General features: G+C 39.9%; 1 protein-coding gene across 2 annotated transcripts in view; it reads left to right on the plus strand.

Annotated features, from left to right (window-relative positions):
* Positions 1–759: 759 nt before the first annotated feature.
* Positions 760–20051, plus strand: part of BICC1 (BicC family RNA binding protein 1) — a gene marked incomplete at its 5' end in the record, with an annotated part of 255932 nt that continues 236640 nt past the window's right edge. The window contains one exon of one of the 2 annotated variants that reach the window (XM_080688594.1): positions 760–964. In XM_080688594.1, the coding sequence (XP_080544720.1) occupies positions 775–964 (190 nt within the window). The remainder of the gene's footprint in view (positions 965–20051) is intronic. The other variant, XM_080688595.1, reaches the window with a different exon arrangement.

Consider the following 20051-nt stretch of genomic DNA (forward strand, 5'->3'; position numbering starts at 1 on the left):
TCACCTCGTGTGCAACTGGCCACTTTGCTGAATGAGAGGAGCGATCTGATTTTGAGCCCTTAGTGGAGGAATGCACTGCATGGAAGCAATGACCACAGTGATGTTTGAGAGATGGACATTGCTTCTTCCGCAAGCCTTCTCTTTTCTCCCTCCTGTTTCCAACTTGTGGGATGGACTGGGGTTCTGGGTTTTAGGGTGTAGCCTGTTGTGTGTAAGTAGAAGGGAAATTGCGTGTGCACTTCGTGTGCGTTCAGGAGGGTGCTGTGCTTGAACCTGGAGAGTGTCTGTGTTTGAAGAACTATGAAAGTGTGTGTGTGTGGGACAAGACCTATACGTTTAAGTGCAGAAAAGTGGTCGTTTGTACGTGGTGAGCGAGTATGTACAAGCGCCAGGGCCCGCCCGCCGGGCTCCCGTGGGCCGGCCGGGCCAATGAGCGCGCGGCTGCGGCGGCGGGCGGGGAGGGAGCGCCGGGCTCCGCGGATGGATGCGCGGGCGGCGCGGCGCGCTCATTTGGCGCGGGCGTTGCTGGCTGGGGGCGGTGCAGCCACTGGCCCAAGACCGCGGCCGGGACCCGGGGCGGCGTGCGGCGTGGGCGGCGCCCAGGGCTGGGATGCGCCGGGGACTCCGTGGCGGCGGCGTTGGTGGCGGCGTCGGCGGCTGCGGGCGGACGAGGTAGCGCCGCGGCGCGGGGAGCCAGACCAGCCCGGCCGGCGAGCGGCGGCGGCGCAGGCACAGCGGCGGCCGCAGCCGGAGCCCGAGCGCCGCGCGCCCACCATGGCCGCCCAGGGCGAGCCCGGCTACCTGGCGGCGCAGTCGGACCCGGGCTCCAACAGCGAGCGCAGCACCGACTCGCCCATGCCTGGCTCCGAGGACGACCTTGTCGCCGGGGCGCCCCTGCACAGCCCGGAGTGGAGCGAGGAGCGCTTCCGCGTGGACAGGAAGAAACTTGAGGCCATGTTACAAGGTGGGCATCCCCCCGCGTTCTCGGACTCTCCGTTTGCGCCCCCAACTCCTTTCCGGACATCCCCGTCGCGCGCCCCAGCGCCCGCCTCTCCGGCCCACAGCCGCCTTAGTTCCCCGGTCCCCTTCCCCGCGGAGCCTGGAGACACCCAGGGAGTGGAGAGAGATCTAGCGGGACTCTCCACCCTTCCACGCCTCTCAGGTCTCTAGGCACGGGGAACCCTGTGCTAACTTGCCAGCTTCCGAGAAACCTAAGGCCGGGTTTGTACCGGCGCGCCCAAGTTGCGAATGCACTTTGGAGATGCCAGCTTTAGCCCGGACACCTGGGCTGTGTCATCCGGACCCACTCAGACCGCACAGACTGTGTGTGATTCTCTCCCCACTCGCTGGCAGCTTTGAACCCAAGCTCTGTCTCTGTATGTTTCTCTTTCCTCTTGTCAGTATCCACTTCCTCCAGCTGAGGGGCCTTGTCTGGCTATTGGAAAACTCTCTGCAGATGTCAAGGCTTAAGACAGGAGTTCCCGCCTCCCATCCTCCACCCTGGAGTAAGAGGGGCCAGGATGGGGGTGAGCATCCAGAGCTGGGGACTGTGTCAGGGCAGTGCTGCTGGGTTGGAGGACAGTGTGTGTTCATCTCCTGACAGCTTATAAAACACATCTTGAGTTCCACTAAGTTCATAAAAATTTTCCTGTACTCTGGATGTCTATGTTTTCACAACTTGGGATTTTTTTTTTTTTTTAACTCCCTAGTTTCTTTGGTACTTTCCCAGGCATCACAGCTTTAACCATATTGGACTGGAAACACATTCAGTGTTTTTTAATGGGAGGACTGGAGTTCTCAGAGTGATTGCTAAAATGTCCAAGGTCATTTTGCCCTTCCTTAAAATGGTAATTACTGGCCTAACTGCAGCCATGGATGTGGCTTATTTCCTTCACCTGGAGTAATAAGGCATTTTGAATGACTGTCATAAAATACTGTAAAGGACCAGGCATTAGTTTCACTAAGGGTGAGTAGTGGATTCATTCAGTAGCTAATGTCCTTATAACAAGGGAGCAATGGAGCCTTCCAACTTTTTTTTTGTGTGGCTTTATGCATAACTTACTTTGACTTTATCAGTCAATGCATCGCAATATGGGAGCTATTTAGCCTCTGGAAATGCAGTGGCTTTTTAGAACATTTAAGCAGGTTATTTTAAGAGAGAACAACATGTTTTCCAAAACAATAACTTGGTGGAAACAAATAGCAGGAGTGTTTGGCAGGCGTTTTGGATGAGCTACAAATTCATCTCCCTTGCTGCTTATTTTTATTGATAAACATCCCTAGTGCTTGTCATGTCTTTCTCTCTTCCTCTCTTCCCCCCCCCCCTTAAATTATGTGACTTTTTAGAAGAGTTACTACTGCGATAAACTATTCAAATAAGAATATTGCAAAGTAGATCTGGAAATTAAAGCCCCAGTTGCATTTCAATAACCCATTTTAGTTATTTCATTCGTTTTATGAATTTTTTGACCTAGTTTCTGGTTATAAAACAAAATGTTACATTTATTCAGAAAAAAATATTGTTGTGTGATTGTTTGGATTTAACTGATAGACCGCATACCCGCCTGTTCAACAAGTTTCCAATTTATTTTCTACATGAATTCAGAGTGATGGTGGATCTTCTAATAATACTACGTCTTCCTTACCTGTTTTTACCTGTGCACATACAAATAACCACAGCGATGCTAGCTTCCAGGAAGCCCTCATGCATAACCCGAGCTTTAGAAGTGGATTTCTTTTTTGAAACAATAAATTTTCATTTAGAATAAAATGAAATATAGGTGAGGCTTTTTATTTGAAGGCTCTCCCCTTTGTAGATACTGGTATTCTGACATGAGATGGTTTAATATTGCTTTGCACAGTGATACTTTTTTTTTTTTTTTTTACAGAAAATCATAACAGAGCTAACCAGCCAGTATGTAATAAAATATTCACAATTCTTCACCAGCCAATATATAATAAAATATTCACATTTTAACCCCAAAGAATTCTTGAATGATTGAACATAGTGCTTTAACTTTCCAAAATGACCAGTAAGTGATTAAGCCATCGAAGAAAGTAAATTCTGAACATGTTTGACAATGGAACCAGTGCATAGTGTACCAAGGCGTTTTGTGATGCATGCTTTCTGGTGTCAGATTACATAGAACCACCATGTTTGAAGGAACAAGACCAGTTTTCGGAACCAGACATAATCATGTGCCTTACTGCTTTATACCAGGTGGTTGTAGTACGCCTAGGCGCTGGAATGACACAGGCCAAGGTTCAAATAAATCCCTGTGAGGAATTGGGACAGTTCCTAGGCCTCTATTTCCGTTTGCTCATCTGTAAAATGGGTCTGAAATTAGTACCTTACCCTTAGGATTGTAAGAATTAAAAGAGATCATGCCCAGTAAGCTAAAACTTGTCACACTGTTTGGTAAATGATAAGAACTTAATATATATCAGTTGTTTTATTATTATTAATCATACGTATTACAATATAGATTCAAAAGATTTCTAGTGCTCATCACAATTTCTGACATATATTATATACCTAAATAATGGGCCCAAAAGAATTTTGCAATTTCGTAATTGTAGAAATAAAATAGATACCAAGGTAGCACTTTTCACTTGAAAAGGGCCAAGTAAGTAAAGTCTGCATTTGGTTGGGTTTCTGGTTATTGTGAATTCGGATTTGCCATTTTTCTTTTCACAGTTGCCTTAAACTGTGTGCAGGTTTCCAATTTAAATCAGGATAAATAAGATTATCTGCTTTTAAGTCTACAGAGTGCAAATTGGTGATTGTAATGCTTGGAATTTGTTTCCAGAGAGAGTGTCCTGGGGGCAAGTTAATCTTTAATGGGTTGTATTTTTATTAGTAGAGAAATTCTTCTACGCAATGGACCAAAAATTCAGTGAGGTTAAGATATGGGCAATGGAGTAGTGGTGAAAGAAATGAAATTCTATTCTTGGATGATCATTGAATTCCCACAGATTTGATACACATAAAACTACCAGAGAAAAATCACTAGTGTTTCTTTTCTTCTTCTTTTTATTTTGTTTTTGTTTAATAACTACCTTGGAATAGCCATACAGAGTATTGGACATTTTTGTTCAAATCTAAATGAATAATAAAATTTATCATCTTCAACAGTTTTGTAAATGGGAACTTATTTTCAAGTTTAGTTAAGGCTTTTGATAGGTATGGTCAGTATTGGGATAGATACCATGGACAGCATTGTTTAAGGATAAAGAAAAATTGTTTTTAATTTATTTAATATTGATCTTCAAAATTTAGATTTTATGCTCCATGTGAGATCATAATGTTGGTTCATTTAAGTCAGTTAAATGAGAGTTTTGATATGTAAAGAGGGAGGAGAGGTATAGGGGGAAGTGTGGGACAGGTAGAAAATAAATGGGTCAAGAGTCAGAAGTAGTCTTATCTTGCCAGAGTCCTGAGAGGCAAAATGGAATTTGTATATTTTAACTCTTCTTTTTCATTTTTGGTGGTGGTTTACATCTCACTGTTACACTTTTCTTTTTATGTTGGAAAAACATGTATGTGTACAGTACAATGAAAAACTCCTACATCAAATTCAGAAGCCCAGGAATTTTCAAAGTTCTGAATCCCTTGAGTTTCATCATAGAAAGAAGGAAGTGTTAAAAGGGGGTGGTGGGAAATGTCCTATTTTCACGAATTGAGGTTGACATCTGCTGGGCTTTTAGGATATTGCTGTTAATGACTTTAAAAAACCATGTTGCATTTTTATAATAACAGGCACAACTGGGGTCATTTACTGCTGCTTGCTTGAATTAGCCACTGAGACAGCCTATCGCACATTGATTAGAAGTAGAGCAGCAGTTATGTTATCTCTTTAATTTGACAAACTTCAGTGAAGATTGCCGTGTGATTTGGTGAATAGATTCTCTCAGATGTTCTGGTGGGAGTAGGGAGAAATAAGCAAAAAGAAATGAAAATGGGGAGTACTGGAAATGAATATAAATAAAAAGTAAGCTAATACAGTTTTCTAGGTAATGTTTGATTAATGCTAATACACAACAAGAACAAATTACTTTAGGAAGCTTAGTGGTTAAAAGTACAGGGCTATGGGCCAGACCAGGATTTGAATCTTGGTGTTACCTTTTATTTTATTATTATTTTGTTATTTCTCACCTGAGGATATTTTTTCATTGATTTTTTTTTTTTTTAGAGAATGGAAGGGAGGGAGGGAGGAAGAGAGAGAGAGAGAGAGAGAGAGAGAGAGAGAGAGAGAGAGAGAGAGAGATATGTAAGAGAGACCCATCATTTGGTTGCCTTGCCCCAACTGGGGATCCAGATGTGGACCCTTGATCAGAATCGAACCCATGACCCTTTGGTTCAACAGCTGACACTCTAACCACTGAACCAAACTAACTAGGGCTGGGTGTTACCTTTTAACAGGGAGCTAGGGAAAATTCATCCCCTGCAGACTCATTTGTAAAAGGGGGTGTTGATAATAGTGCCTGCATCCTTAGGTAGTTGTTTTACATACATCTTTACTCTCTTATCAAAACATCACAGTGCTGGCCACAGAGAAAGTGCTGAATACATTAATAATAACCATATTCATTATAAACCATAGTTCATAAAATTCACATTCTTACATTGAAAATGAAAATCAAATATATTGGAACATGAATTAAGTGGTCTTATGGTAAAAGGAACATTCACAGCTCTCAAAACATTATTACTGGCCTTCCCGATAGCTCACAGTGTCCCTCGTAAAGATGGTTGAGTACATACTGAGTAAAAGTATATTAAACACGAGTGTGGAATTTTAGGTTTTTCTCAGGATGGGAAGGCTTTATACCCTCTTCAGTTATACTTGTTCCTGCCTTGAGTATATTTCTTTCTTTGAACTGCCCTGAGTCAGTCACTTCTGATATTTTTATGAAAGACTATCAACAAAGTCAATTAATTTCCCTTCTAATATTTTGCTGCTCTGACCTTGTCATTCACTGGTGTCTAGAAAGAGACTTTTTCAAAGAAAACGCTGTGTCTGGGCTAACGCGTTCGTTTGCTCACTCGTAAGGTGGGTCCAGTGGTAGTGTCCTCTTCAGGGGATACTGTGAGCGTTGAATGAGAGACGATGCGTTGAAACCCTTAGCCCCGTGCCAGGCACATGGTGCTTATTAGTAAACGTTAATGCAGCGGCCACACGGACGGATAAAGGCTTCAAAACACGAGAAATGCTTGTCAGTTTTTTTTTTTTTTTTTAAACGTCATAGTAATCCTTTTCTTTGCAGCGGTCACCAACCTTTTGGACCTCACGGACCAGCAGTGGCTGGTGACCACGGCTAGGGGAAGAGGTGATTTATTTCTTCGTGAAAGACTTCTTCCTATTGGAACGTTTGTTAGGACAGTTAGAGTTGAGAAGGAGTGCAGAATTGAAGGTTAAGGTTACTTTGCAATCTAAATGAGAAAAAAATCCACCCGAGACTGTAGCTTGGCAGGAACGAGCTCAGAAGCTGCCATCAGACTGTCTCGGCTGGGGGTCCTAAGGTCGCCTCTCTGGAGACCTGTGAGGACAAAATGAGGATTAAGCACTCCCAGTAACTGCTTGCACTCTCAGTAAATCGTATCTCTGTGAAGACTTGGGGGGTTTTGGTTCAGTTGATCATTGATGAGTTAAAACACTGAAAGGTTTGCCCTATCAGTGAGTTTAACAGGCAAGAATGTACTTGGCTGCGATGAACAGAAAACCCAACACACAGTGGCTTAAACAAGCTGGGGTTATTTTCCTCAACTAACAAAAAATCTGGGGCCAAGCGGGCCAGGCCCCACAGCAAATACCCTTCTTGCCACGGCTGTCCTGAGCCTGTGGCCTTTGGCCTCACTGTTGTAGTCTGGCTGTGCTGTGCCTTGATTTGCATTGTGGTCTGTGCAGGGAAAGAGAGGGGAACAAGAGCTGTTTTCTGTTCAAGATTTTGGCTATTTATCTGATAAAGGGTTCTCACTCCTGGAACTTCCATCTGTATTTTCTTGGCCACTCTTCGCTACAAGAGATTCTGGGAATGTAACTTCTTCTTCTTCTTCTTTTTTTTTTTTAAATTTCTTTATTGATTATGGTGTTACATATGTGTCCTTATTCCCCCATTACCCCCCAACTCCCCCGCCCCCCGGCCAGTCATGCCCTTACCCTCCTGTTGTCTGTGTCCATTAATTAGGCTTATATGCATGCATATAAGTCCTTTGGTTGATCTCTCCCCCTTACCCCCACCCTCCCCTACCTTCCCTGAGGTTTGACGTTCTCATCGATGTTTCTCTGTCTCTGGATCTGTTTTCCAGCTTCTCTAGAAGTAAGTAGGCAAGGAAGAAGGGTGTCCAAATGGATGCTGAGTGATCCAAACCATGCTTTTCTTACGTGGGCAGAGCAGAGGGCATTGCGACAAAAATTCCAGGTTGTAACTGAAGCAAAAGCTTACCTGTATTGGAGATTTAGACCTGTATTGTTAATCCCTTGAAATTTAGCTTATTTGGTAATACAAGTAGGCAGATTTCCTTCCTTCCTTCCTTCCTTCCTTCCTTCCTTCCTTCCTTCCTTCCTTCCTTCCTTCCTTCCTTCCTTCCTTCCTTCTTTCCTTCCCTAATCTAGGAGTAAATCTCAATCCCAGAGAAGAAACACCTTTGATCATATAAAGCTGTTCTCATCGTGTTACCCCTTTTACAAATAGGACCTAGGGCCACTGAGTTCTGTAACTGTCTTTTTATTTCCCCCTCCACCATTTTCTCCATAGCAAATGCTTTTTTCATTGAAAATTACACAATACAAATGCCCACTTTACCTTACATTACTCTATGGTATTCTTTCTCCCCTCCCTCTTCCGTTCCCACCCATCACCCATCTCAGTTTGCTTTTAGAATCAGCAGATTCAGTGTAATTCAGGTTCTGTCCTTTGGCTTTTTCGTAGATTCTTCACTGAAGTATAATCTGGCTAACAAAGTCAGAATTTGATAAGAAGATGGAGTCAATTTGGAGGAAGCTTGATAGTAGAATTATCATCAGATTTGTGCCATGTTTTGCTATTAGAAATGGTCCAGAATGACCGTTATAATTAAATATAACAATTGGCTCATCCTGGGTTGATTCTAAAATATAGTTCTTAAAAAACACATGGGATAAGAGTGACAATGTAGATTCTTTTATGTAAAATGCCTATTAATAAACTACCGGAGATGAGGTACAATTTTAATACTAATTAATAATGGCTTCTGCAGTGTGTGGGAATCATCTTGGCAAGAAACCCTTGTTAAGTAGCAAAAGCCACATTTGATTTTTAATCCTTGTAGTGCTAGCATTTAGGGTGATATCTAAAATGCTCAAACCATCGATACAAAGAGTATGTAGATGTTAGAAATCCATTTCCTCCCTATTAAGGGACTAATGACTATAGGCGATAAAAGTATTTCTGTTTGTAACAAGTATTAAATCCCACTCCCATTTAAGATATTGGCATATGAAAATAAGATGATTGCTTTCTAGCTACAAAGTAGTTTCTTTGTTATAGTGAATAAAAAAATTATATATTAGTCTGCATGTTGAGTTGATCTGGAACTTAACTACAGCTCATGTAGAGGGAGATGCGTAAACATAGGATTTGAATATTAGTCATTGCTTTTATTTCTGATTATGAAAGTAATACAAAGTTATTACAGAATACTTGAAAGTACAAACAGATGTCAAAAAGCAAAAGTCACCCCTAAGTCCCAAATCCTACAATAACCACTGACAACATTTTGGAAATTTTTTCCTGGTCTTTAAAAAATCTTCCTGCATGTAATTTATTTTTGTGATAGACATTGATATGCCATGTACAGTGTTAGGCTTTGGTGATGCAGGCAAAACTGAGATAAATATAGGTCTCTACCTTTGTGTGACTTGTGTCCCTTAAATTCTAAACTGGGATCACACTTCCCTTCTTTTTCACTTCAGATTGCATCATGGGAATTTTATATTTCATTAAAGATTCTTGAAGAACATGGTTTTAGTGGTTGTATAGTATTCCCTTTTGACATATCATACTTTGTTTAAACAGTACAACATTTTGTAACATTCTTAGGTGGCGAGGCAATTTCCGGGAAGAGCCTAATGTTTGTACTCCTCCTTCCTGAGATTTAGATCCTGGCTCTGTCATTTCTTAGTTGTGTGGCCTAGGTTCACTTTAATAATTTCTCTGAGCCTCAGCCCTCTGATCTCTAAAATGGGGATAAAAGTAGTTTCTAGGTTGTGAGGGTTAGAAATACTGTATGTAAAGCACCCACCAGGGCCAGATGCAGTGTGTATACCTAAGAAATGGCAGGTAATGAAAATTAATGCTGCTGCCCCAAACACTTTTGCCTAACAACCTTTTTTGCATCCTTGATTATCCTCATAGGAAAAATTCTTACCAGTGGAGATTTTTGGGGCAAATGTCCTGGGTATTTTAAGGCTATTGATAAAGTTTGCCGACTTATTTTTGGGGATGATTCATAGGTTAGGTAGAAGAGACAACAAATTTGCAGGGTATTTTTTCCTTGTACCTGTGATTCGCACAACCTGGTTTATTTGAGCTGGTGGTTGTAAGAAATTAGGAAGTAATTGAATTACCAGTTCAGAATTCGAGTTCTGTTTGTTTCTTTTGCTGAAATTTTGAATAATGTCTGTGTATCAATAGTTCATAATATTTGTGTGCCTAAACATCACCTGAGGAGATTGTTCAAGATGGCAAACTCTGGGCCTCTCTCAGAGAGTCCAGTTTTGTAGGTTTGAGGGTTGTTAGTGGTGGTAGGAATCTGGATTTTGAGAAGAATCTTGTGTGGGTGTATTATAGGTGGACACTTGGCGAAATGTTGCTAGATAGATGATGATTGAAATTCAGATTCAGATTCTTTGATTTCTTCTACTCTTGATGCTAGTACGTTCTCCATGTTATTAAGTCATCTTGAAGCATTTAAGTCTAGGAGTATAATTGATAACTGGCATGTTGTTGTTGTGAGTGGCTTGTTATAAGAGACTTGGGGGAAGAGCACAGATGTGTCCCTGTGGAAGGGATATATTGTCTTTATTATTGCACAGCAGGCTCAAAATACATCTAATTTTCTTACAGATTTCCCTTAAGTTAGGTAAAATGGACACCTACTTGGTATATGATGAAATAACTAAAAATGACAATTTTTTGTTATAGAAATATAAAGAGTAATGTGAAAGGAACTTTTATTTTTTTAAAACTTATTTATTGAATTTATTGGTGACATTGGTTAATAAAAATATATGTGTTTCAGATGCACAGGTGCCGGGGTTCTTTTCCCACCCTGACAAAGGGTTCAGCATTCTGGAGAGAGGGGCTGCGCGTAGATGATTAAGAAGGAGTCCAAGGACGAAAGATAATTTTGAAAGGCATTGGGGGTCAGAGGATCTTCAGCTAAAGGAACTGAAGACTCACCTTGTCTAAGGACCCCGTGCTATTTATTTAACACAATTTGTTTTAAGGCAAGGTGGAGATAATACACTTCAAAGGGTAAGGTTTCAAAGGGTAGAATACAGAAGCATTGTCAGTTTGGGGAATAGCCTACAGCTGTTCAGGTGTTTGGCCAACAGGAGGCAATAAAATGCCCTGAGCTGTCTGGCAGCAGACAATCCTATTCAGGTTTGGGGGAAATGCCGTTTAGCCGTTTCCAATAGGTAAACTACATGTGTGGCTCTCCCTTGTGGAGCCCCCCAAGTCCCATCAACCTTTTGTTGGAACTCTTGTAATTATTACATGCTGGAATTGGTTCCCAGCACACAGGCTTTAATACATCATCGGTATATTGTATTGTGTGTTCACCACCCCAAGTCAAGTCTCCTTTTATCACCATTTGTCCCCCCTTTCCCCTCTTCTACCTCCCCACGCCCCCCTTTCCCTCTGGTAATCACCATACTTTCCTCTGTGTCTATGAGGTTGTTTTGTTTTTTTTTCTTTATCCCTTTACCTTTTTCACCCAGTCCCCCAACCCCCTCCTCTCTGACAGCTATCAACCTGTTCTCTGCTTCTGTTTTGTTAGTTTATTTTGTTCATTAGATTCCGCATATAAGTGAAATCTTACAGTACTTGTCTTTCTTTGACTGGCTTATTTCACTTAGCATAATACTCTCCAGGTCCAGCTATGTGTAATGAGAAAGGATAAGATTTCCTTCATTTTTATGGCCGAGTAGTATTCCATTGTGTCAATGCCACTGCAGTTTTTTTATTCACTCATGTACTGCCTCTCCCTGGCAGACAGAATCCCCACTGAATCTCACAGCCCGCTATTATTATGTGTGTGCCTCTTCCTGGTGCTCTGGGCTGGGGAGCCCAGCTTGGGGTTGAGACCCCACCCTTCTCAGGGGTAACCTTTGCTGCTTAGCTGCCCTTCCTTAATCTCAGCTGCTGCCCGTGGGACCGGGGCCAGCCCTTTCATGTCACTGCCCTTCCTACCAGTCTCGATGTGGCATCTTCTGTAAATCCTTGGTTACAAGATTCTCTTCAGCTAGTCTTCTGTTCGTTATTCTGGTTGATTGTTCTGTAATTAACTTGTAATTCCAGTTTGGTTTTGGGAAGAGGGAAGTGTACCTTCTACCTACCCCGCCACCATCTTGTATCTTTGATGAGGGAAACCTTTAAAAAGAAAAACAATCATCCGTAATTTGACCATCCTAACAGCTGTTCTCATTTTTTTTTGCCTTGAAATCTAGTCTTTGATTATTTACATAGAGTTTATGGAGTTGCTCTTGTAGCCTTAACTACTGTTTTGTATTCAACAACTACTTAGAAATACGTATTTTAACCTAATATGTTACATGTTTTTGTATTTCTAAGCAGTTTTCAGAATTAAAATTTTATGGTTGAGTCATAGTACATTTAGCCAAACTTTTTTTTCAGTTGTAGACCACCTTATAGTAGAAACGAATTGTGTAGCTTTTCTCTCCTTTGGAATTCTGTTTTGAGGAATATGGTTACTGAGGAAGGGTGGTGTTTTTGAAAGCAGCGGCTGACTTTAATTGAGCACTTACTGTGTGTGAGACACTGTTCCGCTTCTTTGAGCCTGTTCTGTCAGCCTCGTACACCAACGAACCCATGAGACACAGATGCTGTTGGGTTCTGTGTTTTACATACAAATAAAGCTGTAAATCCTTTAAACTAGGGATTTGGATATCTTTTTAGAATTCCGAGTGAATATAGACACTAGTTTTCCTCTTTTTTTAAAAAAATATATTTTATTGACTTTTTTACAGAGAGGAAGGGAGAGGGATAGAGAGTTAGAAACATCGATGAGAGAGAAGCATCGATCAGCTGCCTCCTGCACACCCCCCCACTGGGGATGTGCCCGCAACCAAGGTACATGCCCTTGACCGGAATCGAACCTGGGACCCTTCAGTCCCCAGGCCGACGCTCTATCCAGTGAGCCAAACTGGCTAGGGCCTAGTTTTCCTCTTAGGGTGTTACAGAGTTGAAACTCTTATGCAGTATGGAGATGTCAAATCTGAATCTAGGATGATAAACTGTGCTGCAGAATAGATTACTGTGCTTCCCCAGTTAGAAATGTGGGGGTAGGCACGGAGGTGGTTTAGCCTTCTCGGTGACAATGCAGACATTTCAAAGTTCCACCTTCTCCTAACTTTGGCTAAATTTTCTCCATTTTTTTTTCCTTTGTGAAATGGGGATAATAATACCACTATCCTAGGGTTATGAAGATTATGTGATAATGTCTATAAAGTTGATTGGTGTCCTGTTACATGGTCTGTGTTTCAAATTCATCTCCTATTCCTCTCCAGCATCTAGCCCAGTGCTGTGAAAATAGCCACACTGTGTACAGAATAAAAGTTCCATGATGGATCTGGATTAAAAACTGTCCTATTTTGAGCCGGTGGACTACATGGGAACTTTAAAGCCTAGGGCATGTGCTTGGCCTTAAGAAACACCAAATAGTTCTCCCTTACGTAAGTAAGGCAGAGTAATTGTCCACATGTGAGGTAGTCTCTCCTCAGGCTAGGGCTATGTAGAATGTTGTGCTCTGAATAAGGATATGTAAAACTTAATTTAAGTGAGGTTAATGTTGAATAATTTTTATTTGTGTCCAATCTGGGTTAGTTTTATAAATTGAAATTGATCAAGGTTAAATCTAATTTTAAATTTTATTTACTTGCAGACACCAGATTGTCTTATTCTTACAATAATACATCTCTGGATACTTGTTTAAGTATGATTTTAAGACATTTCAAATAAGAGATAATTCACCAGGATACTCATTACGGTATTATAGGTTCAAGGGAAATAGTCCAATCCTCAGTAAGATTGGAGTCAGGTGACTTGAATTCATGACTGTTGGGCTATTCACACTGTCACCTTGGACAAGTCATTTAACCTTTCAGGATTTTGGAGTAGTTGTCCCTAAAATCCCTGCCAGCTCCGGTATTCTGAGTCTTTGGCACAGTTACAATGGCAGCCCAATAGTATTTGGCATGCAGTGCTGGAAGCTGACTTAGCACTACATACATGAGTAGTTTTGGAAGGAATTTGTCTTACTTTCTGCCCTACACACGAACATTCATGGCAAATAGGGAAGGTGGTAGAATGAGGACAGTTGGAGTGTCTTGGCTTTGGAGGAGCAAGTACCACAAGAGAGCTAACTGCAAGTTCTGTTTTCTGACATCTTGGCAGGAAGTTCCGCAGTGCACTGTATTCTGTGGCCTAGATGTTAGCTAATTTAAGGTTTTCTTCAGTAATTGAGCAGGGATGACAGTGTCAATCATAATTGAGACCTGTTGGTATTGACAGACTGTGTTAGATGAACAAAGGAGATTGTATGCTTCCTAGAGTAGCATCTTTTTGTCACATTTTCCTTCCTCTTTGCCAGCATGTCCAGTTATCAAGCTTCATGTGCCAGGATTTATATCGGTCATCTAAAGCACTAGGGAAACATAGCAGGGAAATGTAGTCATGTTCATTAGATTAATGTCTCAATTTAGAAGACATTCCTATGGACCTGACTAGGTGGCTCAGTTGGTTGGAGCATCATCTGATACACCAAAAGGTTGTGGGTTTGCTTTCTGATCAGGGCACATACCTAGGTTGTGGGTTTAATTCCCAGTCAGGGTGTGTACAGAAGGCAACTGATCAATGTTTCATTCTTTCTTGCTCTCTAAAAATCAATAAAAACATCCTTGAGTGAGGACTAAAATTTATATATATAAAAGCCTAAGCAGCCGTCTGACAGACCGTCCGACCGGTAGCTATGATGCGTGCTGATCACCAGGGGGCAGATGCTCAACGCAGGAGCAGCTGAGCTGCAGTGACTTGGCAGCGGCTGTTCTCAGGTGATGCACCCGGAACCAGAGAGGAGGGAGCCTGATTCTGGGGTGTGTTACCCGAGAACCGCCCTCTCACAATCTGGGACCCTCGGGGGATGTCAGAGAGCTGGTTTTGGCCCGATCCCCACAGGCCAGGCTGAGGGACCCCACTGGTGCATGAATCCATGCACCGGGCCTCTAGAAAATAAATAAAAACACATTTCTGTGTCCAAATTGTAATTATTTTCAGAATTATTTTAATTGCATGTTGGTTATTTAAAACCAACACAGTATTTTCCTTACCTTGTACAGAAGACCATTTAAGCTTATATTACCTATGTTTTGAGTTGATCCCTTTATTGTATTCTGGGCTTTTGAAATGCCATTCAAAGCGAAGTCAATATTTTGGTAAGACTTTATTATCTTTTAAATTGCTTCATTAGGATGATTTAATTAAAAAGCCAGGAAAAATATATATGTTTAGTAAGTGTTGCAGGAGGATTCGTATAAAGAAATGTTTATTTTTAATCCAGGGTGAGTGCTTTTCTTAAAATATGTTTATATGGGAATAGGAAACTCAAGATTATATAGAATTTTAATTTTTTAAAAAGATATTTTTTATTGATTTCAGAGAGGAAGGGTGAGAGAGAAACATGAATGATGAGAGAGAATCATTGATTGGCTGCCTCCTGCACATCCCACACTGGGGATCTAGCCCACAACCCGGGTTGATGCTCAACCACTGAGCCATGCCAGCTGGGCTAGAATTTTAATTTTATACAGGGATCTATAAGTAAAATGTTGCTGGTAGTCATACCTAAAGAGATGTATTGTCTTCAAAAATATTTACTATTAGTGGACATTTGGGATGCATTATCTATAAAAAGTATCTTGATCAAGTCAAAACAAGTGGGTTTGAGCAACAAAATATTGTAAAAATGGATTTGAATTTGATGGAAGTTCTGCATCATTTATTAGCTTTCAAACTTATGAGAAGACTCAATAAATATCAGAAATGAAAGAGGAGACATTACAATTGATACCACAGAAATAAAAAAAAGATTATAAAAGACTGCCTAGAAGAAATGGATAAATTTCTAGAAACATACACTCTACCAAGAGTGACTCATGAATAAGTAAGAAATCTGAACAGAGCTGTAACTAATAAGAAGATTGAATCACTATTCAAAAACTTCCCAACAAAGAAAAGCCCAGAACTCGATGACTTCCTTGGAGAATGCTACTAAACATGTAAAGAAGAATTGACACCAGTTCTTCTCAGGTTCCTTCAAAATATTGAGGAGGGAATGCTTTCACATGTTTTTGGAGGATTTCATTATGTTGATGGCAAAGTCAAAGATACTACAAGAAAAGAAAACTACAGAAATTATCAACAAAAAACTAGGAAACCAAAATTAACAACACATTAAGACAATTATACTAATACATCATGCCTAAGTGGGATTTATTCTTGAAATGCAAGAATGATTCAACATAAAATCAATCATTGTAATACACCACATTAACAGAATGAAGGAAAAATTCACATGATCATTTTTCAATTGTTGAGGAAAGTGCATTTGACAATATTCAACCTTCTTTCATCATAAAAACATTCAACAAACAGGGAAGAGAAGGAGCTTATCTCAGTGTAACAAAGGCCATACATAAAAAGCCCACAGCCAGCAGCACTCAGTGGTGAAAAACTAAAATATTTTTCTCCAAGATCAGGAACTAGACAAGGATGTTCACTCTCACCACTTCTATTCAACATAATTCTGGAAGTCCTAGCCAGAACAATCAGGAAAAAAAACACACCAAAAAAACAACAACACACAAATAAAGAATAAAATAGCCCTGGCAGGTGTGGCTTAGTTGGTTGAGTGTCAGCCCATGCACCAAAAACTTGTTGGTTTGATTCCTGATCAGGGCACATGCCCAAGTTACAGGCTTGATCCCTGGTGGGGGGGAAGGCGGGAGGGGGAGGCATACAAGGAGGCAGGCCATCAATGTTCCACTCGCACATTGATGTTTTTCTTTCTCCATCTCCCTTCCTCTTTAAAAATCCAAATATTAAAAAAGAAAGAATGAAGTGAAACTACCTTTGTTTGCAGATGACATGGTCTTGCATATAGGAAGATTCTATAAAAAACTGTCAGAACTAAAATGAATCTAGAAAAGTTGCAGGATACAAAATCAACATGCAAAAATCAGTTGTGTTCCTATATATTAGTAGTGACCAATTTGAAAAGGAAATTAAGAAAACAGTTCTGTTTATAGTAGCATCAAAAAAGAATAAAATACTTGAAATAAACTAAGGACTAAAAAACTTGCATAATGAGAACTACAAAATATTGCTGAAAGAAGTTAAGACACAAATAAATGGAAAGATATCATGTATTCATGAATTGGAAGTTTTAATTTTATTAAAATGCCTGGACTACCCAAATGATCTACACAGTCAATGCAAAGCCTATCAAAATATCAATGCCATTTTTTGGGACAGAAATAGAAATAAACTATTCTAAAATTAATATGGAATTTCAAAGGACCCCAGACAGTGAGAAGAACAGTGTTTGAGGTCTGACTTTAAAACATGTAACAAAGCTACAATAATTAAAACAGTTTGGTACAGGCATGAAGACAGATGTATAGGACAATGGAAAGGGGGAAAAAGGGTACATATGTTATACTTTCAATAATAAAGATGACAATAACAACAACAAACCACCCCCACAATGGCACACAGTAGAGAACCCAGAAATAAACTTTCCCATATATAGTCAAATGATCTCTGACAGAAGTCAAGGCTTCACAACGAGGAAAGAACAGTCTCTTCAACAAAATAGTGTTGGGAAAACTGGATATTCACATGCAAAAAGAATTAAGTTGCCCTGACCGGTTTGGCTCAATGGTTAGAGCGTCGGCCTAGGGACTGAAGGGTCCCAGGTTTGATTCCTGTCAAGGGCATGTACCTTGGTTGTGGGCACATCCCCAGTAGGGGGCGTGCAGGAGGCAGCTGATCAATGTTTCTCTCTCATCTGTTTCTGACTCTATCCCTCTCCCTTCTCTAAAAAATCAATAAAACATATTAAAAAAAAAAACAAAAACAAAACAAAACAAAAAGTTGTGCTCTGACCTACCCTACACCATATGAAAAAAAAAATGAACTCAAAATAGATTAAAGACCTAACTGTAAGACCCGAAACTAGAAAACTCCTGGAAGAAACATAGGGGAAAAACTTTATGACATTGGGTTCGGCCACTATCTCTTGGATATAGCACCAAAAGCGCAGCATCAAAAGCAGAAGTAGACAAATTGGACTGCATCAAACTTAAAAACGGCGTGAACAGACTGAAAAGGCAACCTACAAAGTAGGAGAAAATGTTTGCAAGTTATATATCTGATAAGTAATTATATAATTACTTAACGTATAATGAACTGCAACTCAAGTACAAAAAAACAATATAATTAAAAATGGGCAAAGGACTTGAAAAACCATTTCTTCAAAGAAGATAATATAAAAATGGCCAACAATATATGAATAGATGCTCAACATAAAATAATCATTAGAGAAATGCAATCCAAAAACACAATGAGATATCACCTCACCTCTGTTAGGATAGTCATTATCAAAACACCAGAAAATAAGAGTGGCGAGAACGTGGAGAAATTGGAATCCTAGTGCACTGTTGGTGGGAATATAAAATGATGCAGCTGCTATGGAAAACAGTATGAAGGTTCCTTGAAAAAATAATAATGGAATTACATGATCAATTCTACTTTGGGATATACTGTATATCCAAAAGTATTGAAAACAGCATCTTGAAGAAATATCTGCACTCCCATGTTTATTGCAGCATTATTCATAATAGGCAAGAGGTGGGAGCCACCTAAATGCCCATGAGTAGATAAATGAGAAAGAAAATTCGGTGTATACATACAACGGGATGTTATTTAACCTTAAAAAGAAGGAAATGCTGTCATGTGCCTCAACACAGATGAACTTTCAGGACATTATACTAAGCGAAAAGTGAAATAGACCATCACAAAAAGACAGGTCCTGCACGATTCCACATACATGAGGTATCTAAATAGTGAAACGCTTGGAAACAGAAAGTAGAACTTGCCAGGGGTTGGAAGTTCGGGGAGGAGGGAAGTTGTTGTTCAGTGAATAGTTTCAGTTTTGCAAGATGAAAAACTTCTAGAGATCTGTTGCACAATGATGTGTGTATAGTTAACACTACTGTACTGCACAGTCAAAAAGGGTAGAGATGGTAAACTTTATGTTATGTGTTTCTGACCACACTAAAAGAACAAAAAAAGAAAAAAAGTCTTATATATATATATATATATATATACACACACACACACACACACACACACACACACACACACACATATGCTGTTATGTGATTTTTTTTTTTACCTGACGGGACAGATTTGCCTCTATGAATAGGCATGATGTTTTAAAAACTGTTTCGACGATTTAAAAATGAAAGAGCAAAGGCACTTGAAGAGCCAGACTGGTCCTTTATCTTTTGTTAATAGTTTAAAAGGGGAGCACTTTCCATATTTCTATTGGTATTTCCTTCTGAGAGATGCATGAAAATAAGTCTGTGTGAAGGCAGAATCCTGTGGTAACTGGAACCTCATAATAGCATTTACATTTGGTGTTACCATGCGCATAACAGGAAAAAGGATTCAGTTATTTTCAAGTTCTGAAATCCCAAATGTGCTGAATTGACGTTTCTTTTAAAAATAAATATACAAAATGGATTTGTGTGACTTGAAGTTTAAAAGAAATGTTCTTGCATTCCATAGTTAACAATTGTAACAGTATCACGTTCTCAAGTTTCTGTATTTTTAAAGTGGACTATCATGGTTTGGCTCAGCTACTAAATTAAATTATTGCTGGCTTGCACATTCCTGTTGGTTACACTGTAATCTTTACCTCCATTGGAAAATATGCTTTATTTTGAATGTTTATTTAGGGCTTCTTGGCTCGAAACACCTCTGTTTAGCAATGAATCATGGATGTTTATATGTGATCTGTTTTATGTATCTATACAGAAATAGAAATATGTCACACTGTGTTACAAATACACATTAAGAGAGATAGGAGGTACTTAAAAAGTGGTATGAAAAAATTCAGTGAATGAAATTCTCAAAAATTGATAAGGATGGTTCTAGTTATATACACATGTGTACATAATATATACACGCATATATATAGTATACGCACATACATGTTTTATGTTATAGATGGAACTGTGTTCACCCAAAATTCATATGCTGAAGTTCTAAACCCCCAATATCTCACAGTGTGCATTTTGGAGATTGGGTTTTTACATAGGTAATCAAATTGAAGTGAAGTCATTAGCATGGGCCCTGGTCCAGTATGACTGGTGTCCTTACGTAATAGGGGAAATTTGGACACAGTGACACATAGAGGGAAGACAATGTGAAGAGACAGGGAGAGAACCTGGCCATCCCTTACAGTGCCTTGATTTTGGACTTCCAACCTCCAGAACTGTGAGACAATACATTTCTGTTAAACTGTCCGGTATATGGTACTCAGTATGGCAGCACTTAACAAACTAATACAGTATATTCCTCTATTATGCTATAAATCAGGGCATACTCTTCAATTTAGTCTTCGAACAGTTTAACATTTCTTATTATCTTGTAAGCACTCTTAAAAATTAGTTTTCCAATTTTGCAAGTCGAGAAATGAAGGT

The sequence above is a fragment of the Plecotus auritus genome (genome assembly GCF_963455305.1).
Source record: "Plecotus auritus genome assembly, chromosome: 9".
NCBI classification, from domain to species: domain Eukaryota; kingdom Metazoa; phylum Chordata; class Mammalia; order Chiroptera; family Vespertilionidae; genus Plecotus; species Plecotus auritus.